The sequence below is a fragment of the Halictus rubicundus genome, chromosome 13 (genome assembly GCF_050948215.1).
Source record: "Halictus rubicundus isolate RS-2024b chromosome 13, iyHalRubi1_principal, whole genome shotgun sequence".
In the NCBI taxonomy this organism is placed as follows: domain Eukaryota; kingdom Metazoa; phylum Arthropoda; class Insecta; order Hymenoptera; family Halictidae; genus Halictus; species Halictus rubicundus.
The window spans coordinates 8,095,131-8,118,925 of NC_135161.1; the positions used below are offsets into that span (position 1 = coordinate 8,095,131).

General features: G+C 44.0%; 1 protein-coding gene across 7 annotated transcripts in view; it reads left to right on the forward strand.

Moving 5' to 3' along the window:
* The window catches only part of LOC143360690 (serine/threonine-protein phosphatase 2B catalytic subunit 2), a 206,113-nt gene that overhangs the window by 76,306 nt on the left and 106,012 nt on the right, over window positions 1–23,795 (forward strand). For all 7 annotated transcript variants that reach the window (XM_076799782.1, XM_076799783.1, XM_076799789.1 and 4 more), the window contains exon 2: window positions 4,273–4,476. In XM_076799782.1, the coding sequence (XP_076655897.1) occupies window positions 4,273–4,476 (204 nt within the window). The remainder of the gene's footprint in view (window positions 1–4,272; window positions 4,477–23,795) is intronic.

Sequence of the window (23,795 nt, forward strand, 5' to 3'; positions counted from 1 at the left end):
CTGAAGCACGTGGACCAACCCGGAAGAGACCTGCAAGCCGACGTGGACGAGCTGAACAAGATGACCCCGCTGTTGAAACGTCGCACGAAGAAGAACTACTTCGAGTTCGGCTCGCCTTGCGAGAGACTCGACGACTCGACGGACGAGGCGAACGGTTCCCTGTTGGACCGCACGGCCACCTTCATCACGAACTACTGCTGCGTCCTGAAGAAGGCGAAGAAGAGCGTCGGCAAGGGCATGAGCCAGCAGGAGAAGAGCGCGATAGTCAGGAAGAGTCTGGACAACCAGTTCGAGGACACGGTCACCTCGCATCAGAAGGAGTGGATCCTGGAGACCTGCATACAATGCATCGAGCAGGACGCGACGACGGACCCTGAAGAGCCCGAGGTGAACAATAATCGTGTGATGAAGCAGGATCAGGCTGGTTCGAACTCGAAACAGGATCTTGAAGAGGAGGTCGAGTACATAGCGTCGGTAGATAATTCTGAGAGGCAAGAAGAAGAAGAGGAAGCAGGAATCGATTGCGAGCATCGATCGCAAATATGGCGCCGGCCCGACTGCAAGGCTCGCCACGATTCTGATCTTTTTGAGATTATCTCGCTGTCCTCGGGAAGTCCTCGGATCGAGGAAAACGAGTCGAGCTTCGAGGATCTGTGCGGTGCAAGCTCGAAGGAGGACTCGTCTGACAGCGATCCTGTGGAGATCATCGAAGATTTTACGGGCAGTCCTTTGATGGACGAATCGATGCTAGACAGGACTTCAGGGAAACCTGATACGGCCAACAATTGTTATTCTAAGCTTCCCGAAGGCTCTCAGGATCTGTCCGAGGAACAGACGGAACAGGATTCGCCTATTCTTGCGCTTTCCGAAACTGACTCAGGGCAGAGTCCTTCGGCGAGCAACACGCAGTCGGATCAGGTCTCGCAGGACTGTAACCTGGAGGATGATCCTGAGACGGACTCCATGAGGTGCTCCATGAATTCTATCTGCAGTAGTCTCGTCGATTTCTCCGCCGATCTAAGCGATCCATCCTCCGAATCTGCCTCGGGAAAATCTGAATCAGGGGTTGAACAGGTTCTCAGGATAACTGTCTCCAATTGCTATACCGCATGTGTCGCTGCGCCGCCTGAATTTACTCATAATTGTTGCATCAAAAAATGTTCCACACAAACATTGTTGGATAACGTAATAATTGGTTTTCTTATACAGTGTTTACTCGATATATGTCCAAAACGGGAGTCTAGTCAGTGACATATATCGCCTAGGAGATACTATTCTTTGAAAAGGACAGCGAAGCTCTAGAGGCCGTTCAAGGCCCTTCGCAGTGTATACTCCGCGGCAGTGGGGATAGTTCTGAGACTTTTATCGGCTAGGCATTTGGGACATATATAAAATAAACACTGTATTTCACTTTGTCAATCACATTGCATGTTTCTTTTTTAATATAAAAACGATCTTTCGTTTGGTACTGTTTGCTACGCGACAAGCAAGTTACTGGTAAATTCAGGTGGCGCAGTTAGGCGACTCTGTATGTCGGTTACGAAGACAGTTACGAAGACCGGAAATAATGTTGTGACAAATACAAGCCAGAACCGAGATTCAAGTCCAGGCCTGGACAGAGTCTCCAAAGCAAATTGACCTACGTTGAAAATTTTCCTACACTGAGACAGATCTTTGAAGAATATATACAAAAATTTTCAGCTTAAACAATTCATTTTTTGGTTAGATATAACAATTTGAGGCCCCCCTCCTTCGGTGAAAGAGTTGAAGGGGTTGTACTAGACTTGCTTCCATTCTCAATTTTTAATAACTGAACGACTCGGTATAAATTTTTCACAATTTTCCTACGCTTAGACAGTACTTTGAAGAACATATACAAACATTTTCAAGTTAAACAGTTCAGCTTTTGGTAAGATATAACAATTTCAGCGGGTCCCTCTGCTTCGATGAAACAATTTAGGGAGTTGTACTAGACTTGCCCCCTTTCTCAATTTTTAATAACTAAACGGCTCGGTATAAAATTTTTGAAAATTTTCCTACACTGAGACAGACCTTCGAAGAGTGTGTACAAAAATTTTCAGTTTCAACAACTTCTTTTTTGGTAAGATATAACAATTTTAGGCCCCCTCCTTCGGTGAAAGAATTTAGGGGTTGCACCAGACTCGTTACGTTCAGGAATTTTTAATAACCGAACTACTTGGTATAAAATCTTCATACTTACGACACATTTAGACAGTACTTTGAAGAACATATACAAAAATTTTCAAGTTAACCAGTTCAGCTTTTGGTAAGATATAACAATTTCAGCGGGTCCCTCTGCTTCGATGAAACAATTTAGGGAGTTGTACTAGACTTGCTCCCTTTCTCAATTTTTAATAACTAAACGGCTCGGTATAAAATTTTTGAAAATTTTCCTACACTGAGACAGACCTTCGAAGAGTGTGTACAAAAATTTTCAGTTTCAACAACTTCTTTTTTGGTAAGATATAACAATTTTAGGCCCCCTCCTTCGGTGAAAGAATTTAGGGGTTGCACCAGACTCGTTACGTTCAGGAATTTTTAATAACCGAACTACTTGGTATAAAATCTTCATACTTACGACACATTTAGACAGTACTTTCAAGAACATATACAACAATTTTCAGCGTAAACAATTCATTTTTTGGTAAGCTATAACAATTTTAATGAAAGTCCTTTTCGGTAAATAAATTTAAGGGTTGTACAAGATCCGTTTCTTTGAGGAATTTTTGACAACTACACGGCTCCGCATGAAACCCTAACACTTACTACACGTTTCGACAATACTTTGAAGCACATGTAGACAAATTTTCGAGTCCCCGAATTTGCACCCTTATTTTTCATTTCCGTTTAATCCACGCGAGACAGGAGCACGATCGGCGCCACCCTATCGAGAATTCACTGCAAATTCGTCATTTTTATAAGACAACATGCATCGATCACTTTTAAGATCCATTTCTATTGTACACAAAATCCGCAGCCTGGCCACAACATTATCTCGGCTCTTCCTAACTGTTTCAAGAACCGAAATCGTTATTGTAACCGTTTCCGATCCCTGGTCCGAACAGGTCCAGAACAAGACGAGGTACTACAGCTGTTCCTCGACCACGGAATCGTCCAGCGTAGCCGAGAACAATGTAGAGGTTAACGTCGAGCTGGTGGACGACGTTTTCGAGGAATCCGCGACAGATCTTCCGTACAAAAGAAAAATCGTCAGCCCCCTGAAGGCGTTCTTCGAGAAGCTGGCCGCGAGACGCAGCTCAAACTCGCCGAAGAGGATCGCCACTGTCCCCAGAAACTGCAGGAGACATACCGGGTCGAGATTAATCTGCGAGTCGCCCAGATCGGCGGCCAGGATCGTCAGGTGCAGGGACAACATGCCGAAATTCACCAGGAAGACGATCGAAATCCCCGAGAGATGTAGGCCAGGTAATCTACGCCGCGGAGAGGAGACCGCGAACTACTCGAAGAGAGTGGGGACGCTGTTAATCATGCTGCCAGGCAAAGAGTACGCAGCCGGAGGATGATAGAAGATGATAGGGGGCTCGCGATAACTTTGCGGCCGGCCTTTAGGGCGATCAATATTTGCCGAACTCGGTTCTAATTGCGCGCCGATTCCCCGCTCTTCTTGGCGGTTTTGCGCGCCGCGGATAGTGCGCGCGAAACTCTCGCCGGAGGCTCGCGGGATCGATATAATCGGGCTGCTGTGGATCTAGCGAGCAACAATCGTGTTCGTTCGTAAGATGGCGACGATCAAAGGTTCCTTTTAACGGCTCGGAGATGTTGAATGCACTGCGGATTTTATGCGTTTATCACAAAAAATGAGCAAAAATAGTGGCAATATCTGAAGATTGTGAGAATTTATTATTTGTAGTAGATTGCAGGTTTTTAATGCAAAAATGTTCCGCATCGAATGACGGAGGCAGGAGTTTAATAAAAATTCTCATCATGCCACCACAGAAGTTTTGTATTGAAAACAACGTGTTCTCAGATTCTTATAATCTTTTAATGTTTCATATTTTGCCCAGCCAATTTCTTCGTAATTTCATAAAAATCCGCAGTTTACTCGTTAAAATGGTTAAGAGTAGAACTGTGCTCGTAATGACAACAACAACGATGTTTAATTACGATACAGCGTCAGGTTTTGATATACTTGTCTAGCGGTGGATTGAATGGGGTTTTTAATGAGTTGATTCGTGGAAGATTGTGACAACCGAACGGTTTATTACATGGCTTTGTTTTCCTTGTTCGCAGATGTCCTCTTTCCGCCATCGCACAAACTGACAGTGTCAGAAGTGTTCGACCCGGAAACGAATCGGCCGCGGCCGGAAGTCCTGAAACAACACTTTATCCTCGAAGGTAGGATCGACGAGGCGGCGGCCCTTCGTATAGTGAACGATGGAGCCGCCTTGCTGCGCTCCGAGAAGACTATGATCGACATAGAAGCTCCAGTCACCGGTGAGTACCGAACATATCTTTCTCTTCTCGAAGACGGTTCGCGTCGAACCGCAATGCAAAATCTGTTCGCTTGCTCCGGGAAACTAGAAGGTATCGGGAACAGCTCCTAGTACTTTGACCAACATATACAACAATTTTCAGCTTAAACAATTCATTTTTTGGTAAGATATAACAATTTTAGGCAACCTCCTTCGGTGAAAGAATTTAGGGGTTGCACCAGACTTGCGTTGTTGTGGAGTTTTTAATAACTAAACGACTTGGTACAAAATCGTAATACTTACGGAATATTTAGACAGTACTTTGTAGAATATATACAAAAATTTTCAGCTTAAACAATTCATTTGTTGGTGCGATATAACAACTTTAGTGCTCGTCCTTTGGTAAAAGGACTTGTGGGCCTGCTAGGTTTGGTCCCTTTCAGAATTTTTCATAGGAAAACGGGTTTTCGAAAATTGATAAAACTGTTTGCATTTTTAGACAGTACTTTGTAGAATATATACAAAAATTTTCAGCTTAAACAATTCATTTTTTGGTACGATATAACAATTTTAGGCAACCTTCTTCGGTGAAAGAATTTGAGGATTGTACCAGACTTGCGTTGTTGAGGAGTTTTTAATAACTAAACGACTTGGTACAAAATCGTAATACTTACGGAATATTTAGACAGTACTTTGTAGAATATATACAAAAATTTTCAGCTTAAACAATTCATTTGTTGGTGCGATATAACAACTTTAGTGCTCGTCCTTTGGTAAAAGGACTTGTGGGCCTGCTAGGTTTGGTTCCTTTCAGAATTTTTCATAGGAAAACGGGTTTTCGAAAATTTATAAAACTGTTTGCATTTTTAGACAGTACTTTGTAGAATATATACAAAAATTTTCAGCTTGAACAGTTCGTTTTGTGGGAAGATATGACAATTTCAATCTGCTGCTTCGGAGTTGGAGAAAAGGTGTCCTTCAGAGGGTGTCCAACTGAAGATGGTTCTAAATCCAATTCTCTGCTCACAGTTCGTTTGTAATCACGAAATTCCTTGGCTCGGAAAATGAAACCAACATTCCGCAAGGTTCGAAAGGGTTGACAAAGTGTTTGGAAAGAGCTGTTGGCCGGCAGAGTGAATTTTCCTTGGCGGCGTGTCGCTGAAGAAGGTCCGCGTCCGCGGAAAGCGGCTGGCCGCTCGAGTGGACGCATTATATCGGGACACATTAGAGCGAAAAATGTGGAAAAGCTCTTGACACAGTTTCCACGTTGTATAGCGGGAGCTGGCGAGCTTGCGGAGGACCGATTCGTCACCTTCGGTGTGCGTTTACATGAACGGTCTCGCAAGCGCGCGCGGAAGGCAGAAAAGTATCGACACGCCGCCGTCGTCGTCGTCGTCGTCGTCGTCGACGATTCCCGTCACCGTGAAACGAGCCTCCGCGCCGTCGTGTTGACGGATGCACGGTCGAGCGGCTCGTTTCGCCTGATCCAATAAGGGACGAGCGTGAGATCGATTCCGCTCGTGTGGACCGGCCTTAAACCTCCGGCCCGATGGACAGTCGAGGACGAGGGACGCTTTAACGCTTTGAATCCAGCTGGCGACCGGTCGATTCGAATCTTCGTACCGAGTATCCTTGAAATACACCACTCAAACCTACATACTGATTTTTGTTCCGATAGAAACCGATCTGTAAGCTTTATCAAGCTTTGTCGACTCGTTAAGGCCCCGTTTTCGGGACCTTAGTCACCGAAAATCTGAGATCAAACCTGCCAATCTCTCATTCAGTCCTCTATCAACCGACCAGTCGAATCTCTCATTATTAGTTGAATTATTATTCGATGAAGCGTCCCAGTAATCAATTTTTGAAAATCGTAAGAATTAGTTTGATGTTCGAGCACGGTTCGGAGCCATCGCCGCCGCTAGTGATGGGCACTGGAACTGATCCCCGTATAAAGCGATCAAAAAACTGTTTACGAAGACATGTGTATTTATATAGACGGTATATATTTATGAGTACTTTAATTAATTCTTGGTCTGCCATTTTGAGTAATTATTGCCAAACACTGGCAAACCGGGCACGTTTCCGTCTTCACAGGTGCTTACATTGTACACGGGACCCCTCTTTGGTCTTCTTTCACCCTTTTCCCGGTGTTTTTCTTCTACCCCAACCACCTGATCCTTTTCCCACCCCCAATTTACTCCTTCTCCTACAGTTTTTGCTTTCAACCCCTCGTCACTGCTCCCTGACCCTTATTTCTCACCCTTCTCTTTTTCTCTCGTAGTTTCGGGCTCTATTTTTCGCTCTCTATTTCTCTCTCTCTCTCTCTTTCACTCTCGCTCTTTCTTCATCCCTTTCTCCAAGTCAGCATTCACAGCAACCCCTTTCCATTTTCCCTTCAACTCGACCTTCCCTTTCTTCGCCGCGTCCCGAGAGACGTTTCGCCGATCTCTCCACTCCTTTTTACTCGGTGACCCTCTGCTAATGCACTTGTGCAACCCTGCGCACATAAATCCACGCGAGCGTTCATGGTAACGGTCTCTCTTTGTTTTTTTTTCTGTTTCCCCGCTCTCCTCTCTCATCTCCTCTTCGCTCGTGACGACCACGTGTTCAAGGATAACGCTGGTTCAACACGTTCGCTACCAGCTGCGTGACGATCATCGTTTTATATTTTACGTAAAGAAAATTTATCACTTTACCGAGATAACATTCTTTCCGAGTCCCTCTCCATCGGCGAAACAATTTAGGGGTTGTGCTAGACTCGCCTGCTTCCAGAATGTTTCAGAAATGAACGGCTTGGGATTCATTTGTTACACTTAAGGTACGTGTAGACGGTACCTTGTAGAACATATACAAAAATATTCCGGTTAAACAATTCATTTTTTGATAAGTTATAACAATTCTAGCAAAGGCCTTCTCCTTCGGTGAAAGAATTCAGGGGTTGTGCTTGACTTTCTCCCTTTCGGAATTTTTAATAACTAAACAGCTTGGCATAAATTTTTGAAAAATTTCCTACACTGAGACAGACCTTTGAAGAGTGTACACAAAAATTTTTAGCTTTAACAATTCATTTTTTGGTTAGCTACAACAATTCTAGCGACGGCCCTCTCCCTCGGTGAAAGAATTCAGGGGTTGTACTTGACTTTCTCCCTTCCGGAATTTTTAATAACTAAACGGCTCGGCATAAATTTTTGAAAATTTTTTCTGCACTGAGACAGATCTTCAGAGAATATATACAAAAATTTTCAGCTTAAACAATTCACTTTTGGTTACCTATAACAATTTTAGTGAAAGCCCTTTTCGGTACAAGAATTTAGGGGTTGTACAAGAACTGTTTCTTTGAGGAATTTTTAACAACTAAACGGCTCGACATAAAATTGCAACACTTACTACACGTTTAGACAATACTTTGAAGCACATGTAGGCAAATTTTCGAGTCGCCGAATTTGCGCCCGGATTTTTCATTTCCGTTTAATCCACGCAAGACAGGAGCGCGATCGGCGCCACCCTCTCGCGCCCCGAATCCTCAATTACACGCATCAATTAGTTCCATCAGGGTCGTCTTCGCGGTGTCTGCGATTGTTCTCCTACGAGGACAATACACAGACCAGAACACAATAACTCGGATCGATTCGATTCCGTCCTTCGCCCCCACCCTCATGTACTCACCCCCTACCCCTTTTGAACGCCGTGACCGTCGAGTACGGTATAGTTATTGCGTGTCGTCGGCGACGGAGCAACTACAGAAACACTTAGGGGTTTGTTCCTACTCTCCCAAAATTCAATAAATTTTGGAAAAACACTGCTCTGAATCTTTCATTTTTGATCTCCGGGCTGGTATTGTTCCAAGCAGCGTTGTCCCCAAATTTCTGCGATTTATAAATTAACTTTTGACGTTGTTCTATTTTTTTATGTTCAGTCTCACTGTGATAAATTTATTTATTTTGAAAACTGGGTCGACAAAATTTAAAATAGGAAATTAAAGGAATTTGAGAACGCCAGTATATTATTTTTGATGTATTAACCCTTTGCACTCGAGCGGTGACTCTGAAGCACCACTAGAAATTGTTGTGGCATTATTTCAAAGAAATTACAAAAAATATTACAAAATATTTGTAACATTACAAAATTTGTATTCAATAGATTACTAAACATTTAAATATTATATGCGTAAATCGGAGCAGTTTCGCATGAATAAAATAAAAATATTCTAAGACGAAAGAAAAATTTCGTTTTAGAATGAAAATAGCGCGGAGCGCAAAGGGTTAAAACTATTAACGAAAGAAAGACTTTTTGTTCGGTTTCTATTTCTCACGATTGATTAAGAAAGTTTTTATTTCCCGTAAAGATCCGTTTAGGGAATTGCGATTTTTCGGAGACAGTGTCCGAGGTCCCAGGAACGCTTAGGCTTCGTCTCCCAGGAAAATCGACGGCCGCTCGTTCTTCGCCCGGTTTTTCCCGTCCGTTTCGCTTGTACCACCGGCTGCTGCATCCGCCGCGCTCATAACTCATCCCTCGCCCACCCCCGCAGTCCTTTCTTCGCCAGTTCCGTTGCAGATCCACGTTCTTTCTACGTAATTTCTCATCCCGTCGTTCCTTCTCCTTTTTCCCGGGAGGAGCCACGCGTGCCTCGGATCCCGGCGGAAATTCTCTTCTATCACGTCCCCTAATCATTACATCGATCATTACCCTAATCACCGGAGCCTTTGATCACCGAAACACATGAGAACTCGATGCATTAATCGCATCCGGTATCGCCGAAGCGTTCGAAAACGGTCACAAAGAATCGTGTAACAAAGGCTTGCACTTTTTGAATTATTTAACAACGTTCCACCCGTTTCTCTATCTTGAAACTTTTACGCATAATGGTCACGTGACAGAACGTTATTCCCGATTTTTTTCAAGGGTGGTAGCTCGAAGGGTTGTTGGCTAGAATTCTTTTTCCTCCCCTAGGGGGTTGAAAATCCTCGGAAATTGGTCCGTAATAATTTCCGGTGGTAGAAAAATCTGCTTACAGTACAATTATGTAAGAACGAAAAATTTCATAATTTTTATGTATCCCAACAAAATGCATTGAATAAACCCAGCAAAATTTTTACCGTGCGTATATTAATTGAACTTCTTTTTAGAGCATAATGAATATTAAAAAAGAGGTATTAAAGTTTTTCATTAAAATTCGTTGATATGGATGTTATGTATCTCTTTTTCAATATTCAGTATGCTTTAAGTGTAATTAATATAGGCACGGTAATTGGTACCCCCACAGTAATGGGGTGCCTATGGTTTGTAATACGAACTGTGTACGTTTTATAATCGTAAAATCTAAAATATGCTGGCGCGGCAACGCGACCAGTGCAATCTTAAAAATACATTATAGTAACAGCATCGTTCCGAGTAGTATGCTCGACACTGAGAATAGTGTATCGTATAAATAGTTTATCGGCGCGACCCGGTTCCGAGCGATGAAAAGGTATTTTTCAATTGTTACGGGGGGGAAAATGGCTCCCCACGGGAACCGAAATTTTTATTCCCCCGGATAATTTTACGATCCGCCGCTTTATGGTCGCTGCATCTCCCTCTCTCTCTCTCTCTCTCTCTCTCTTTTTCTGAGAGGCTGCCTGTTCTCTTGATCGAGACGAGCAGAAAGGACAATGAAAAGACAGACACGGGGTGGTAAAACTGTCGACGAGACGCATCTCCGCGGGGATTACCCGAGCAATTTTAATGTCGTCTCTCTGTCCGCGACCCGGTTCTCCGATCCTTGAGGAGATTGTTCGTCGTCGGGAATTATTTATTAATTTCTGCCCAGCGTTGAATCGTTTAAATCGCCGGACAGGATTCTCTACTCGTTAGAGTCTGCTCCTCCTGTTCTTCTTCTTCTTCTTCTTCTTCGAATCCATCGATTCCCATCGGGAGCGTTAAGTTAATGCACTTCCTAGAAAATTGTTCGGTCACCGCACGCCGCTTGAATTATTCAGAAAATTCCCGCGGGATCAACGGGAACCGAAACTTTAGATGCAACTCTCGTCGAACATTAATTGAGTCGCCGCGACTTGCAACACGAACCGTTCGATCTTTTCTGTTTAACGAGAAATTATCTCTCGCCCGGACGGAAAACTTGGGTTTTATGCTTGTCGCTGGGACACGTTCTTCGGGGAGCGGATGATCCGTGATTAGAAATGTTAGAGGTCACGTGAGAGTCGCATCGGGTCACCGAAATTGTAATCGATTCTCGCGGGGTTGATTAATTCGCTCGGAGACGGTTTCAGTGTTGCGTCGGGTATGCCTCCGTTTGTAGATTTTTAATGACTGAACGGCTCGGTACAAATTTTTGAAAAATTTTCTACGTTTGAACAGTACTTCGAAGAATATGTACAAAAATTTTCAGTTTAAACAATTCATTTTTAGGTAAGCTATAACAATTCTAGCAATGGCTCTCTCCTTCGGTGAAAGAATTCAGGGGTTGTGCTAGACTTGTGACCTTTCTCAATTTTTAATAAATAAACGGCTCGGTATAAAATTTTTAAAAATTTCCTAGGTTTAGACAGTATTTCGAAGAACATATACAAAAATTTTCAAGTTAATCAGTTGAGTTTTTGGGAAGATATAGCAATTTCAGTGGTGGCCTCTCCTTCGGTGAAAGAATGTAGGCGTTGCACTATACTTGCTCCATTTCTCAATTTTTAATAACTAAACAGCTCGGTATAAATTTTTGAAAAATTTCCTACATTTAAACAATACTTTCAAGAACATGTACAAAAATTTTCAAACTGAACAATACATTTATTACTATGGTGTAACAATGTCATTGCAGGCCTCTCGTATGGTACATTTAGGGGTTGTTCTAGACTCGCGTTCTTCCAAAATTTTGCATATCTAAACGGCTTGTTATAAACTTATAAAACTTTTCGCCCATTTAGACAGCACTTTGAAGAACATAATCAAAAATTTTCAGCCGAGAGGATTCGCTCTTTATTCAGATAAAATTTCTTTAGAACCCACCGACTGATTGCGACTTGAGTTCAAATATTATTCAAACCTTTCTGCACTCGGAGCTACATCCACCGTGGACATTTTCTTTGACTTCGTGTGTTTCCATTGTGTACGGTATCTAGGATTTCGTGGATGCAGAATCGTGGCGCGTTTGTTTAAGCGAGGTTCATGCACAAGTCGGCAAGCCAAGACCTCTGCGATTCCCTCTCGTCTCTGGCAGACGTTCGACGGGTATTCCATTTCGGCTGGTAACGGATCCTCTAATGGAATCGCGGCTATATAGAGGCAACCGGTGTTCCCGTCAGCTTGAACAGCCACGGAGTCGTTAATTATCCTATTAGACGGTAACGAGACAAAGTCGAGCCCGCGGTTAATACAGCACGCGCGGCTCCCGGCTGTGTTAACAACGCCTCGGCGGTGGTAACGCGTCCCGATGAAATTACACACGATTTTCGCGGTCACGGGAAATGGCAGTATCGGTTGTCGAAACTCCTGACGAGGGAGATCATCCGCTGCCATTGTAATCTCCGACTTCGGCTTCCTCGGCGAAATTCGGCCGGCTAAGAATTGGCTAAAAATTCTGCGAATAATTACCGAAACATTTTCAAGTATGCAGCTCCAGGCTGGACAGTTTGAATTTCCCGAAAGAAATTTTGCTGGTGTCCTGGGGGGCTCTAAAATAGTATACCAGAGTTCAGCTAATAATTTGGAAGATCCTATTTTCACCCAGAGCTTTCGTCTATATTTCCCTAGCAATCAGTATCGAGAACGCAGACTGCGGAATCGTGTGAAGGAAAATTGCGCAACGATTCGAAACGGCTACGGCGGAATTATGAGAAGTGTGCGCAGGCCAATCGATCATGTTTCGAAGGGGAAACGACAGCAGGTTGGGTCGGAATACTATTAGGCAACGACAAGGCGTAACCACGAACGATTCGGATCGCGAGCACGGGAGGAACAGTTACACGATTGCCGAACAAGCTCTAATTCATCGTGGATGGCCCACGGATACCTGTTCCACACCCCGAAGGCACCATTAAGGGGTTGCCTATCTACAAGCTCGCTTCCGGGCTCGGCGTTATTGCGACGAGTTCGAGATACCCGCGAGGAGGAAATTATTTCGCGAGCAAAGTAATGGCGGGAATCCTTCCGCGACGCCATCGGCCCTCCAATTAGAGACAACCCTCCGAAGGACATCTTTTCTCCACCTCCGTTCCCCCGAACCAGTCAACTTTTCCTTTGTCGCGTTTCTAGACCATGTCCCAACCGGTGTTAATCCTTTCAGCATGAACGTCGGCGTATCGACGACAGAATCTGCTCACAGAGGAAATGGGCGGTTCTAAAGACATTGTATCTTAATGAAGGTAGAATCCTATCGGCTGCAAAATTTTGTGTGTGATCCTGAAAGTGCTGTCGAAATTTGTGAAAAGTTTTGTAAATTTGTCACAAGCCGTTTAGATATGAAAAATTCTGAAAGGAAACAGGTGCGGATCAACCCCTAAATGTACCACGAGAAAGGCCTTCAATAACATTCTTGTAGCTTACCAAAAAAGTGAACTGTTTATGTTGAACATTTTTGTATACGTTCTTCAAAGTACTGTTTAAATATGGGAAATTTTTAAAAAACTTACACCGAGCCGTTCGGTTATTAAAAATTGACAAAGGGAGCAAGTATAGTGCAACGGCTACATTCTTTCACCGAAGGAAACGCTACCACTGAAATCGCTATATCTTACCAAAAGCTCATCCATTTAACTTGAAAATTTTTTTACATGTTCTTCAAAGGTCTGTCTCAGTGTAGGAAAATTGACAAAAATTTATATTGAGCTGTTTAGTGATTAAAAATTGAGAAAGGGAGCAAGTCTAGCACAACCCCCTAAATTGTTTCACCGAAGGAAGGGCCACCTCTGAAATTGTTATATCTTACCAAAAACTGAACTGTTTAACTTGACAATTTTTGTACATGTTCTTCGAAATACTGTCTAAACCTAGGAAATTTTTCAAAATTTTATACCGAGCCGTTTAGTTATTCAAAATTGAGAACGGACACAAGTCTAGCACAACCCCCTAAATTCTTACACCGAAGGAGGGGGGCCTAAAATTGTTACATCTCACCAAAAAATGAATTGTTTAAGTTGAAAATTTTTGTATATATTCCTCAAAGGTCTGTCTCAGTGTAGGAAAATGTTAAAAAATGTATGCCAAGGCGTTTGGTCATTCAAAATTCCGAAAGGATGCATTCTGTAGGAGCCCTTAATGAAAATAGGCACTTCGGTCCATATGTTCGAAGAACCTCGTGCTCGAGGGGTTGAATCTAAACGATCCGGCGGAGGGTGATTCGAGAGAGGAATTAAGGGTGCGACAATTTGACTGACGATGATCTCGAAGCGGCGAGGATCGTACCGAGCGGAATTCTCACCCCGTATTTTGACGAGCGGCCATAAACTGTGGCCGGGTCTGCCGTCGGAATCAACAGAGAGCCCCGACACCGTATTTTTCGCCGTTGTCTTGGCCCGTCCCATTGTCTCGAGGTTTCCCGGACGTTTAACGCGTGTTTTAACGCGTCTGCCAGGCTTTTTCGTAATAGGAACGCGCGGCCGTAAATGGCAGAGGTCCCTCGGAACGCGACGACGCGGAGAAATCTCTAGCCGCCGCTGTTGCCATTGCCATAATCCATTTATCTCGTTTCACTTAATTCACCGATGGCAGGGAGCACCGGTGCGGCTCTCCTCTCATAATTTTTCGCGGTGGCCATTCGTCTTGGCTGGTTGCGCACCGTTTCGACACCGCAACAATGCTGTCTTGTTCCCGGATACGACGATGATTCCGACGGAACTCGGTTCTGGCAGGCGTCTTCCCGTTGCGCAACCCGTTGCCGCAATCTTTCATTGTTGCGACGAGCCGTGTCGCAACCCGACCCTCTATTCGCCAGGGAAATTGCTGCTCGACCACCGGCTCCACCCTTTTCCGAAAAACGAGGCGTCGTCCACCTAGTCGCTAAGCCCTTTCGATTTCGCGTTGCACGAGATTGCTTTGTTCAAGGAATTTTTTAGAACTGAACGGCCTGCTATAAATTTGTGAAAATTCTCCCGAGTTTAGACGACATTCTGAAGAACATTCACTAAAATTTTCAGCTTGGGCGATTCATCTTTTGGTAAGATATAAAAATTTTAGGGAAGGCCGTTAGGTTAAAGAAAAGGGGGTTGTGTTAGATTTGCTTCCATGAGGAATTTTTTGGAGCTGAACGGCTAGGTGAAAATTTTTACAATTTTTTCCACATATAGACAGTACTTTGGAGGTTGTATAGAAAAATTTTCAGCTCCGAGGCCTCGCTCTTTAATATCATATAATAATTTCATCGAAAGGTCCTTCCTGCGACCAATTTGGGGCATGACTTGCTCCTTTGAGGAATTTTTAGTAGTTAAACGCCTTGGGAGACATTTTTAAAAATTTGCCTACGTTTGGACAGTACTTCGAAGAACGTATACAAAAATTTTCAGCTCGGAAGAGTCACTTTTTGGAAAGATACAACAATTTCTTAGAGAGCCCTGCTGTTTCCTTTGCGTAGGCGTGGCCTGGCGGAGTGGGCGTGGTTTCATTGCTCCCACCGGAGCCAAAACAACGCTCTACAGGTTAATCTCACCCTCAGCACAGTCTTCAACGTCGAAATCCACCTGAAACCGTTCCATCTTTCTTCTAACCAGGAGGTGGGGGTGAAAACTACCCCTAACTTCGCAACCTTATTCCTCCGCCATAAATCGAGCTATCCGAACCAATCCAAAAGCAAGCGACACCTTCAGACCCTCTGTATCTCTCACATATTTGTCCAAAATTTTAACATAATTGTCAAGCTCTGGAAAAAATGGTTTCTCGTAGCTAGTTCCCGGAGAACTCGGTCCGAACCGAGGCTTTGAAGTTTCCCGGTGAATCCGGGCGTGGTGTTCCATCGATTCGAAAATTTCCATCAGGATCTCGCGAAGGACAAGGTCGCAGGACACGGCGGGGCCACGTGACCTAACTCAGCCTCGAGTCACGAACCGAGAAACCCAACCCAGACCCCTCCACCGTCGGAGATCGTATCTGCCCGTTTCGTCCGATCGCTTAATCGTTCGCGTTTTAATTGCTCGACGGAAAAAAAAAAGCGAGAATCAGATGTTATCATCGCGCGGCCAGGATCATTCCAGATAATCGGACCGAGGCGGCGCCGATCGCGCGGAAACGTTAAACACCCTGCAGATCGGGATCGGATTAACGATCCGGCCCGGATCCTGCACGGCTTCTCGCCAGCCGCCATTTTATTCGACTCGTAGATTAAATTCTTAACGCCGGAACAACCGTGGACGTCGAAACGAGTCGTCGTTCCGCGTCTTTTACTTTACGGCTGCTGGAATCGCGGAAAGTTATTAACTGTCTCGCCAGCGACGTTGCTCCGTGGATCTTTATATGCAAAATAATTATTTTTCCAAGTTGATCGTAAAGGACGGAAGTCGAATGAAAATGTAGTTCTTCTGTCAACGAGTGTAACAAGGATTATTTTCTCGTACAAAAGAAACGGGTCGAATAAAATTACAATATAAATATATTTCGTTTACTCCGATGAGGAGATGTAACAATTATAATCACCGGATTTTTATGCGTAGTTTTTGAAAACTTTCGGTAGATTTCCGTACTATTTTTATTTATACCAGATCCACGGGGGCTGTTACCCAGTGGCGGATCAAGTCAAGTGAGGGCCCCAAACGGTAAAAATGTTGGGGCCTGAAACTCAAGTTAGAAATAAAGAAAACTCCCAAAAATTTATTCACAAAAAAGAAAGGGAGCCCCACGCGCTTAGTTAACACTAGGTTTACGGACCACTAAAAATGACTACTCTATATTATTTTATAAAAATAACGAGAATTTATCTATCGAAATTTTTAGCTATTCCTTGTTATAGTATATTCCCAAAGAAATAAATTCGTTGAATAATTTCTCACGGACGCACTTTTCAATTAAAGATATTAGAATCCGCCATATTGACGGGTCCCGTAAGCCTAGTATTAAGCCCGCCACTGCTATTACCACTGAAAATAAATAGAAAATAAATATCTTGCTCGACGCTCGCCTAGAAAAATTGCAAATTGCATAAACATCCGCAGTATGATGATCTCAGAGGGATGATTCCGCTGCCCGATGGAATGTTATATGTTTTTATCGTCGGGGCATCAGCGCAAGTGTTTCTTTACATCTTCATCAAACCGTCCGGCGTTCCCGAACGCAATCAAGTTATTTACCGACCATAACCGGCGTCGCCGTTAAGAGCGTCGAACGACGAGTTTCCGCGGCGCGTAAAAAAATGAAATTCCACGTTCCAGGAGCGAGATGTTCGCCCTAAAAAAAATTCTCTTTTAATGCCCTGGGATCCGGGGGTGGGGTGGGGGGTTAAAACCGAGCTATGTCAGCCTGGAGCCTGCTTCATCCTCGTCGGATAAAATCGCGGGGCGCGTTCGATCGTCGGAGAAGCCGATTTTTATAGCGCTTGCGAGTCTTTCCGTGTTTACGGTTCAATTTTCGCGGCCCAGGAATCTCGGGAATGGCCGTTCTGACGGCACAGACGATTTTGCACGTTGTAACAATCGTTCGAACGGCCTGCGCTGCTTTTTATTATCCCTCGGAATCTATGGATCGAGGAAACTGGATCGTACGGAGTCGCGGGATTTATGGGGCTGTGTTAATTTGATTCCTCGAGCTGCATTTCTCGACGCCATTCACGATTTTCTGCGTCCATTTTCGTTTTCCATTTTCGTCCATTGTGTTTGGAAAATCAATTTTCCATTCCTCTTTTTGGATTATTTCTACGATTCATAGAGCAGCTCTCGCATTAAGCGGAAAGCCGCTGCGAGTTTTCAAGATATTGTTTAAACAAACGACTTCTTACAAATGTTTTTGACGCGGTTGAATTTCTCTTTCGAAGACACGTTTTGTGAAAAAAATTTCGTTGTCCTACGCCGTCTGGTTCTCGAGATACCTCGAAAAATGTCTTTCATCCCCAATTTCAAGGGATGTCACCCTTGAGATACAGAGTGTTGTAAATGGAGGCAAATATTTTGCATTTTTTAGTATCAATTATTTTTTTGGCAGACTATTTTTTATTTACAGGTTTGTAATGTTTGTTCGAATCTATTTTGACAACTAGAGCGAACTCGAAAGTTTAATAATTTACCCAGCTGTGGAAAAATCGTTTCGAATTATTTTCTGACAGAAAATATTAACTCATTATTCGTTAGCTAAGAAATAGAAATGGTGGGTGTTGTTGGAGATGAAAGTAGTAATTCTGATTATAGTGAAGCAGAAATTGGGCCACTGAAACGAAGACGAATTATTGAAATAAGATCCGATAGTGATCTTTTCATATTTCCTTATGAATATGGATTCATGAATTACTGCTAAATGAATTTTCATATTTCCTTATGATGCAAACGGGTTAAATATAGAATATATAGAATTATTTTCTGCATCTACAGTGGCTCTTTGGAACTGCCATTCAAGCTCAAAGGGTTAGTTATAAGAAAAGAGAATCAACCTAAACGGACGCTAGAATCCTGATTTTGTAACTTCAGTCGAGGCCATGCGCTCTCGGCTCTCGATCGAACAAATTAAGAAGCTGCGATTCCGTGCGAATCCAAATCGAGGGAACCGGGCCAGTTTTCCCCGTGGAAGATCCCGGTGTGAAATTTCCGGTTGTCCCATTGGTTCTCCGTGAAATCTCGCGGCATCCTCGAGATTATCCCGGGAGATTTGAAATTTTCAATCTCGCCGACAATGGTTCGTCCGTGTCGGGTCCCGTGCCGCGAAGAATATTTCCCGGACCGCGAAAACCGCCGGGGAAAACGGTTTATCCGACTCGTCGAATATGTGGTAAGAGGAGGAGGGAGGGGGTGGTCCGCCGAAAAACTCTCGGCCCCGGCCGACTTTTTAATAAAACCCGGAAAATCTCGTTGGCCGCGCGCGCGAGAAGTTTTCCGCGTATCGATTCTGGCCCGCAGCCCTCTATCATCGAGATGCCTGCACACTCGAGTACATCTCGCAGGTATTGGCAATACGCCATTGGAATATAGCGCAAAATCAACCCCCGCGATCGAATTCGCGAAAGGCCCTTCCCATTTCGCATAATTTTAGGAAATTTTTATAATTAAACGGCTGGGTACAAATTTCTGAAACTTTTCCTACGTGTAGGCAGTACTTTGAAAACTGTATAAAAAAATTTACAACCACGGGGCCTTGCTTTTTAGTGAGATACAATAATTTCATCTGGAGGTCTCTCCTGCGACCAACTTAGGGGTTGTACAAGACTGGCTCCTTTCAGGAATCTTTTTGGAACTAAACGGCTCGGTGTGAATTTCGACAATTTTTTCCGTATATAGACAGTACTTAGAAGATTGTATAGAAAAATTTTCAGCTCCGAGGCCTCGTTTTTTAGTGAGATACAATAATTTCATCGGGAGGTCTCTCCTACGACCAACTTGGTTCTTGCTTCTTGAGGGAATTTTTTGGAACTAAACGGCTCGGTGTAAATTTCTACAATTTTTTCCATATAAAGACAGTACTTCGAAGATTGTATAGAGAAATTTCCAACTCCGTGGCCTCGCTTTTTAGTAAGATACAATAATTTTATCAGGAGGTCTCTCCTGCGACCAACTTGGGGGTTGCACATGACTTACTTCTTTGAGGAATTTTTTGGAACCAAACGGCTCGGTGTCAATTTCTACAATTTTTTCCATATGAAGACAGTACTTCGAAGATTGTATAGAGAAATTTCCAACTCCGTGGCCTCGCTTTTTAGTGAGATACAATAATTTTATCAAGAGGTCTCTCGTGCGACCAACTTGGGGGTTGCACATGACTTACTCCTTTGAGGAATTTTTTGGAACTAAACGGCTCGGTGTAAATTTTTACAACTTTTCGCACGTATAAACAGTACTTCGAAGACTCTCTCGAAAAATTTTCAGCTCGGAGGCTTCGATTTTTAGTAAGATACAATAATTTCATCGGGAGGTCTCTCCTGCGTCCAACTTGGGGGTTGCACATGACTTACTCCTTTGAGGAATTTTTTGGAACTAAACGGCTCGGTGTAAATTTTTACAACTTTTCGCACGTATAAACAGTACTTCGAAGACTCTCTCGAAAAATTTTCAGCTCGGAGGCTTCGATTTTTAGTAAGATACAATAATTTCATCGGGAGGTCTCTCCTGCGTCCAACTTGGGGGTTGCACATGACTTACTCCTTTGAGGAATTTTTTGGAACTAAACGGCTCGGTGTAAATTTTTACAACTTTTCGCACGTATAAACAGTACTTCGAAGACTCTCTCGAAAAATTTTCAGCTCGGAGGCTTCGATTTTTAGTAAGATACAATAATTTCATCGGGAGGTCTCTCCTGCGACCAATTTGGGGGTTGCACAAGACTTGCTCTTTTAAAGAATTTTTAGTAATTTAACGCCTCGGTAAACATTTTTAAAACTTTTCCTGCCTTTAGACAGCACTTTGGGGAGCATGCAGAAAAATTTTCATCTGACAGCATTCCCTCTTTCGCAAGATACAATTCCTTCGAGGGCCCTCTTGTCTTGTCGAAATGTAGGGGTTGCTCACTGCTGGCTCTTTTCCGGAATTTCTGATAACTGAATAACTGTAGACTTGTAAGACTTCTCCAACGTTTACCCAGTACTTTGAAGAACCTGTACAAAAATTTACAGCACGAAAAAACGATTTCATCCCAAATCGTCAGGGATCTCGGAACGATCGCGGGTTTGGAAGATCGAGTGTACTTTTCGGCGACCCGGTTAGCTGGAGACGCTCGGAGATACGCTTTGTGGAATACCGACACATATTTAACCCGGTGTACCATATTATTGATCGACGTTTCTCTTTTTACCTTTTCGACCGGGAGAGCGGCGACGTTTCAACGCGCTGATGGACGTTTTAAAATACCAGCCGGAGGCGCGCTCGCACTGCGACGCGTTCATCGACGATAGCAATGCATCGTTGCGCGCGCGGGCGCGCGACAATTTATTTACCCCTCGCTAATATCTGTTTCGAATTTCTCCCGCAGTCCTTTGAGCCGGTTAGAGTCTCTCTGTTAAACCCTCGTCGCCCCGAACTCGTTCCCCCGGGTCTTTGAAATGTTTGATTCGGTGCGCGAGATCAAGCGGAAGCCGAGAGAGAGAGAGAGAGAGAGAGAGAGAGAGAGAGAGAGAGAGAGAGAGAGAGAGAGAGAGAGAGAGAGAGAGAGAGAGGCATTAGCACTCTGTTACTCGGGCCGATTGAGCGATAAATCCCGCGATGATCCGCCGAGGACACCCCGGACCGAGCTTCATTTCCGCGAGGATCCTTATTTACGAGCTCCCCGGCTCCGGGACGAGATGAATCCTGCCGATTCTCCGCCGCTGCATAGCCGAAAGGTTGGACAGCATGATCGCGCAGAGATACGCGCGAAGAAATAACCCGGGACGTGGCAGACAATTTTTTAATACGACGCTTCCTTCCAGAGACAAACTTCGAGAATCTCGATGATCGTCTCCATCGGATTTTCTCGGGAACCAAGCCAACTGTGGAGATCCTTCGTTCTACATTTTCGATTCAGTTTTTACCCGTGGAACTCATCCCCCGTCCCGGTTTTACGAGGACGTGCTGCGTACAAGCCATGTTGCCTCTTGTTTCCAAAGTGTTCCGCTCGAGAAACGAGAGAAAGAAAAGAAGGCTGCATATGGAATGCTCGAACCGAATTTCCCCGGGAACGAAGCCACCTATGAAAAATCTTCGTTGCACATTTTTAACTCAGTTTTTCCCATGGAATTTATCCCCCGACTCGCTTTCATCCGGACATCTTGCGTAGAAGCTGTATCGGCTATTGTTTCCGAGGGACAGTGAGAAAGAAGAAAGACTGCATATGGGAATGTTCAGAACGAATTTCCCCGGGAACGAAGCCACCTATGAAAAATCTTCGTTGCACATTTTTAACTCAGTTTTTCCCATGGAATTTATCCCCCGACTCGCATTTATCCGGACATCTTGCGTAAAAGCTGTATCGGCCGTTGTTTCCAGAGGATTGCGAGACGGAAGAAAGACTGCATATGGGAATGTTCAGAACGAATTTCCCGGGGAACGGAGCCACCTATGAAAAATCTTTGTTGCACATTTTTAACTCAGTTTTTCCCGTAGAACGCACCCCACTTCTCGTTATCACCTTTACAGCCCGCATGCGAACTGCGTCGACGTTTATTTCCGTAGAAGAGAAGAAAGCGGGAAGATTGGAGTCCAGCAGGGCGATTAGGGTTGGCGTATTCGATCGGCTAATGGCCGACGTTTTATTGGAAGATGCGCCCCGAGGAGAGAGGGCTGATTAAGCGACACGGTTGTGCCACGCGATCGCGATATACCGAAGTCGGATTCGGAGCAACGATTAAGAATAATTGCCGGCGAGCCCGAGCCACGCAGCGCCGTTCCATTATGCCAAGGCGCGATCATTTCGCTCGATTACCATTAAACTCGTTAGTTTTAATTTTCCCCGGCCGAAGGACAAGCGAATCCAAGGCTCCGGATTGCGGAGCGTAGCGTTTAAAGACTCTCTCTCACTCTACCGTTCTCTCTCTCTCTCTCTCTCTCTCTCTCTCTCTCTCTCTCTCTCTTCGCGTTTCACTGCGTCGCGCGACATTGACATTTCCTACCGCCCTGTCGGACCTCCCGTCTCTCTCTTTCTCTCTCTCTCTCTCTCTCTCTTTTTTTTATAACCGCCTCTGACCTCTAGTATTTGACGCGGAGACCTCGTTTTATTTTGCGCAACTTTTTGCAACAACAATCCACCGGCCTTTCTATTCTCGACGAGCCGCCTGCCGCGGAAGGGTTGAAATTTTTACCGCAGACTCTGCTTCCACCTCCGTTGTCTCTTCGGGGCACGTTCCGTTGCGGATGGACATGCAGTTTCGAATTTTTTTGTACCTGCGCATAGTCGTTCGAAGGACGCGTAGAAAAATTGTCAGCTCGATTAATTTGTTATTTTTTTTTTTTTGGAAATATGTGTCGATTTTAGAGCTCCTCCGTTCAGTTATAAAATGTAGGTTAGCTAGATTTGTTCCGCTGAAGAATTTTTTATAGATGAACGGCTCGGTATAAAATTGTTATTTTTGTGGTACATCGATGCTAGTACTTTGAGGAATCTATACAAAAATTTTCAACTCGGAAGAGTTTCTTTTTAAGAAGATACAACAATTTCTTCGGGGTCCCATTTTGTCGTTCAAATGTAGGGGTTGTACAAGACTTGGTTCCTCGACGAATTTCTAATAAGTGGACGACTGAGTGTAAATTTGTGGGACTTTTCCTACGTTTAATCGGCACTTCGAAGAACGTGTACAAAAATTTTCATGACAAACGATCCATTTTTTATTAAGATACAACAGTTTTTTCGAGGTCTTGTCTTGTCACTGAAATTTAAGGGGTTGTACACGATGTATGCTTCTCAGAAAAATTTTTAATAACTGAACGACCCGGCGTAAGTTTTTGGAACTATCCGTACATTTAGATGGTACTTCGAAGAACGTATACAAAAATTTTCATGTCAAACGATCCATTTTTTATTAAGATACAACAATTTTTTCGAGGTCTTGTCTTGTCACTGAAATTTAAGGGGTTGTACACGATGTACGCTTCTCAGAAAAATTTTTAATAACTGAACGACCCGGCGTAAGTTTTTGGAACTATCCGTACATTTAGATGGTACTTCGAAGAACGTATACAAAAATTTTCATGACAAACGATCCATTTTTTATTAAGATACAACAATTTTTTCGGGGTCCTGTCTGGTCACTGAAATTTAAGGGGTCGTACACGATGTACGCTTCTCAGAAAAATTTTTAATAACTGAACTACTCGGTGTAAGTTTGTGGGACATTTCCTACGTTTAGATGGTACTTCGAAGAACATACAGAAAAATTTCCAGCCCGAAGGACCCTGTAGTTCGCAAGATACTACGGTTCCCGTGGGTACTTGTCATTTGATCGTGCTCGATATATTTATTTCAGTAAACTTGAACCTTCTGCTGTTTGGTGACGGTAGAGAACCGAGTTGCGGGAAAATTCTGTTTCCGTTGCGAGGGTTGCGGGGGGCGTCAACCACTTCTCGCGTTGACCCAGAAACTGTGCGGGAGTGGTGTCGGGGGGTTGCGGGTCGGCGCGGCAAGGGTTGCGGCCGAGCACGTTCGTTAGGAGATATTTATTCGTTCCGGCCAATTTTTCCCGTCCAGCTGTATTTCCCCGAATCCCGTTTGCCATGGGGAGGAAGCGATGGCCCCGCGGATATCTGCATAGCGTTCGCGATAGCC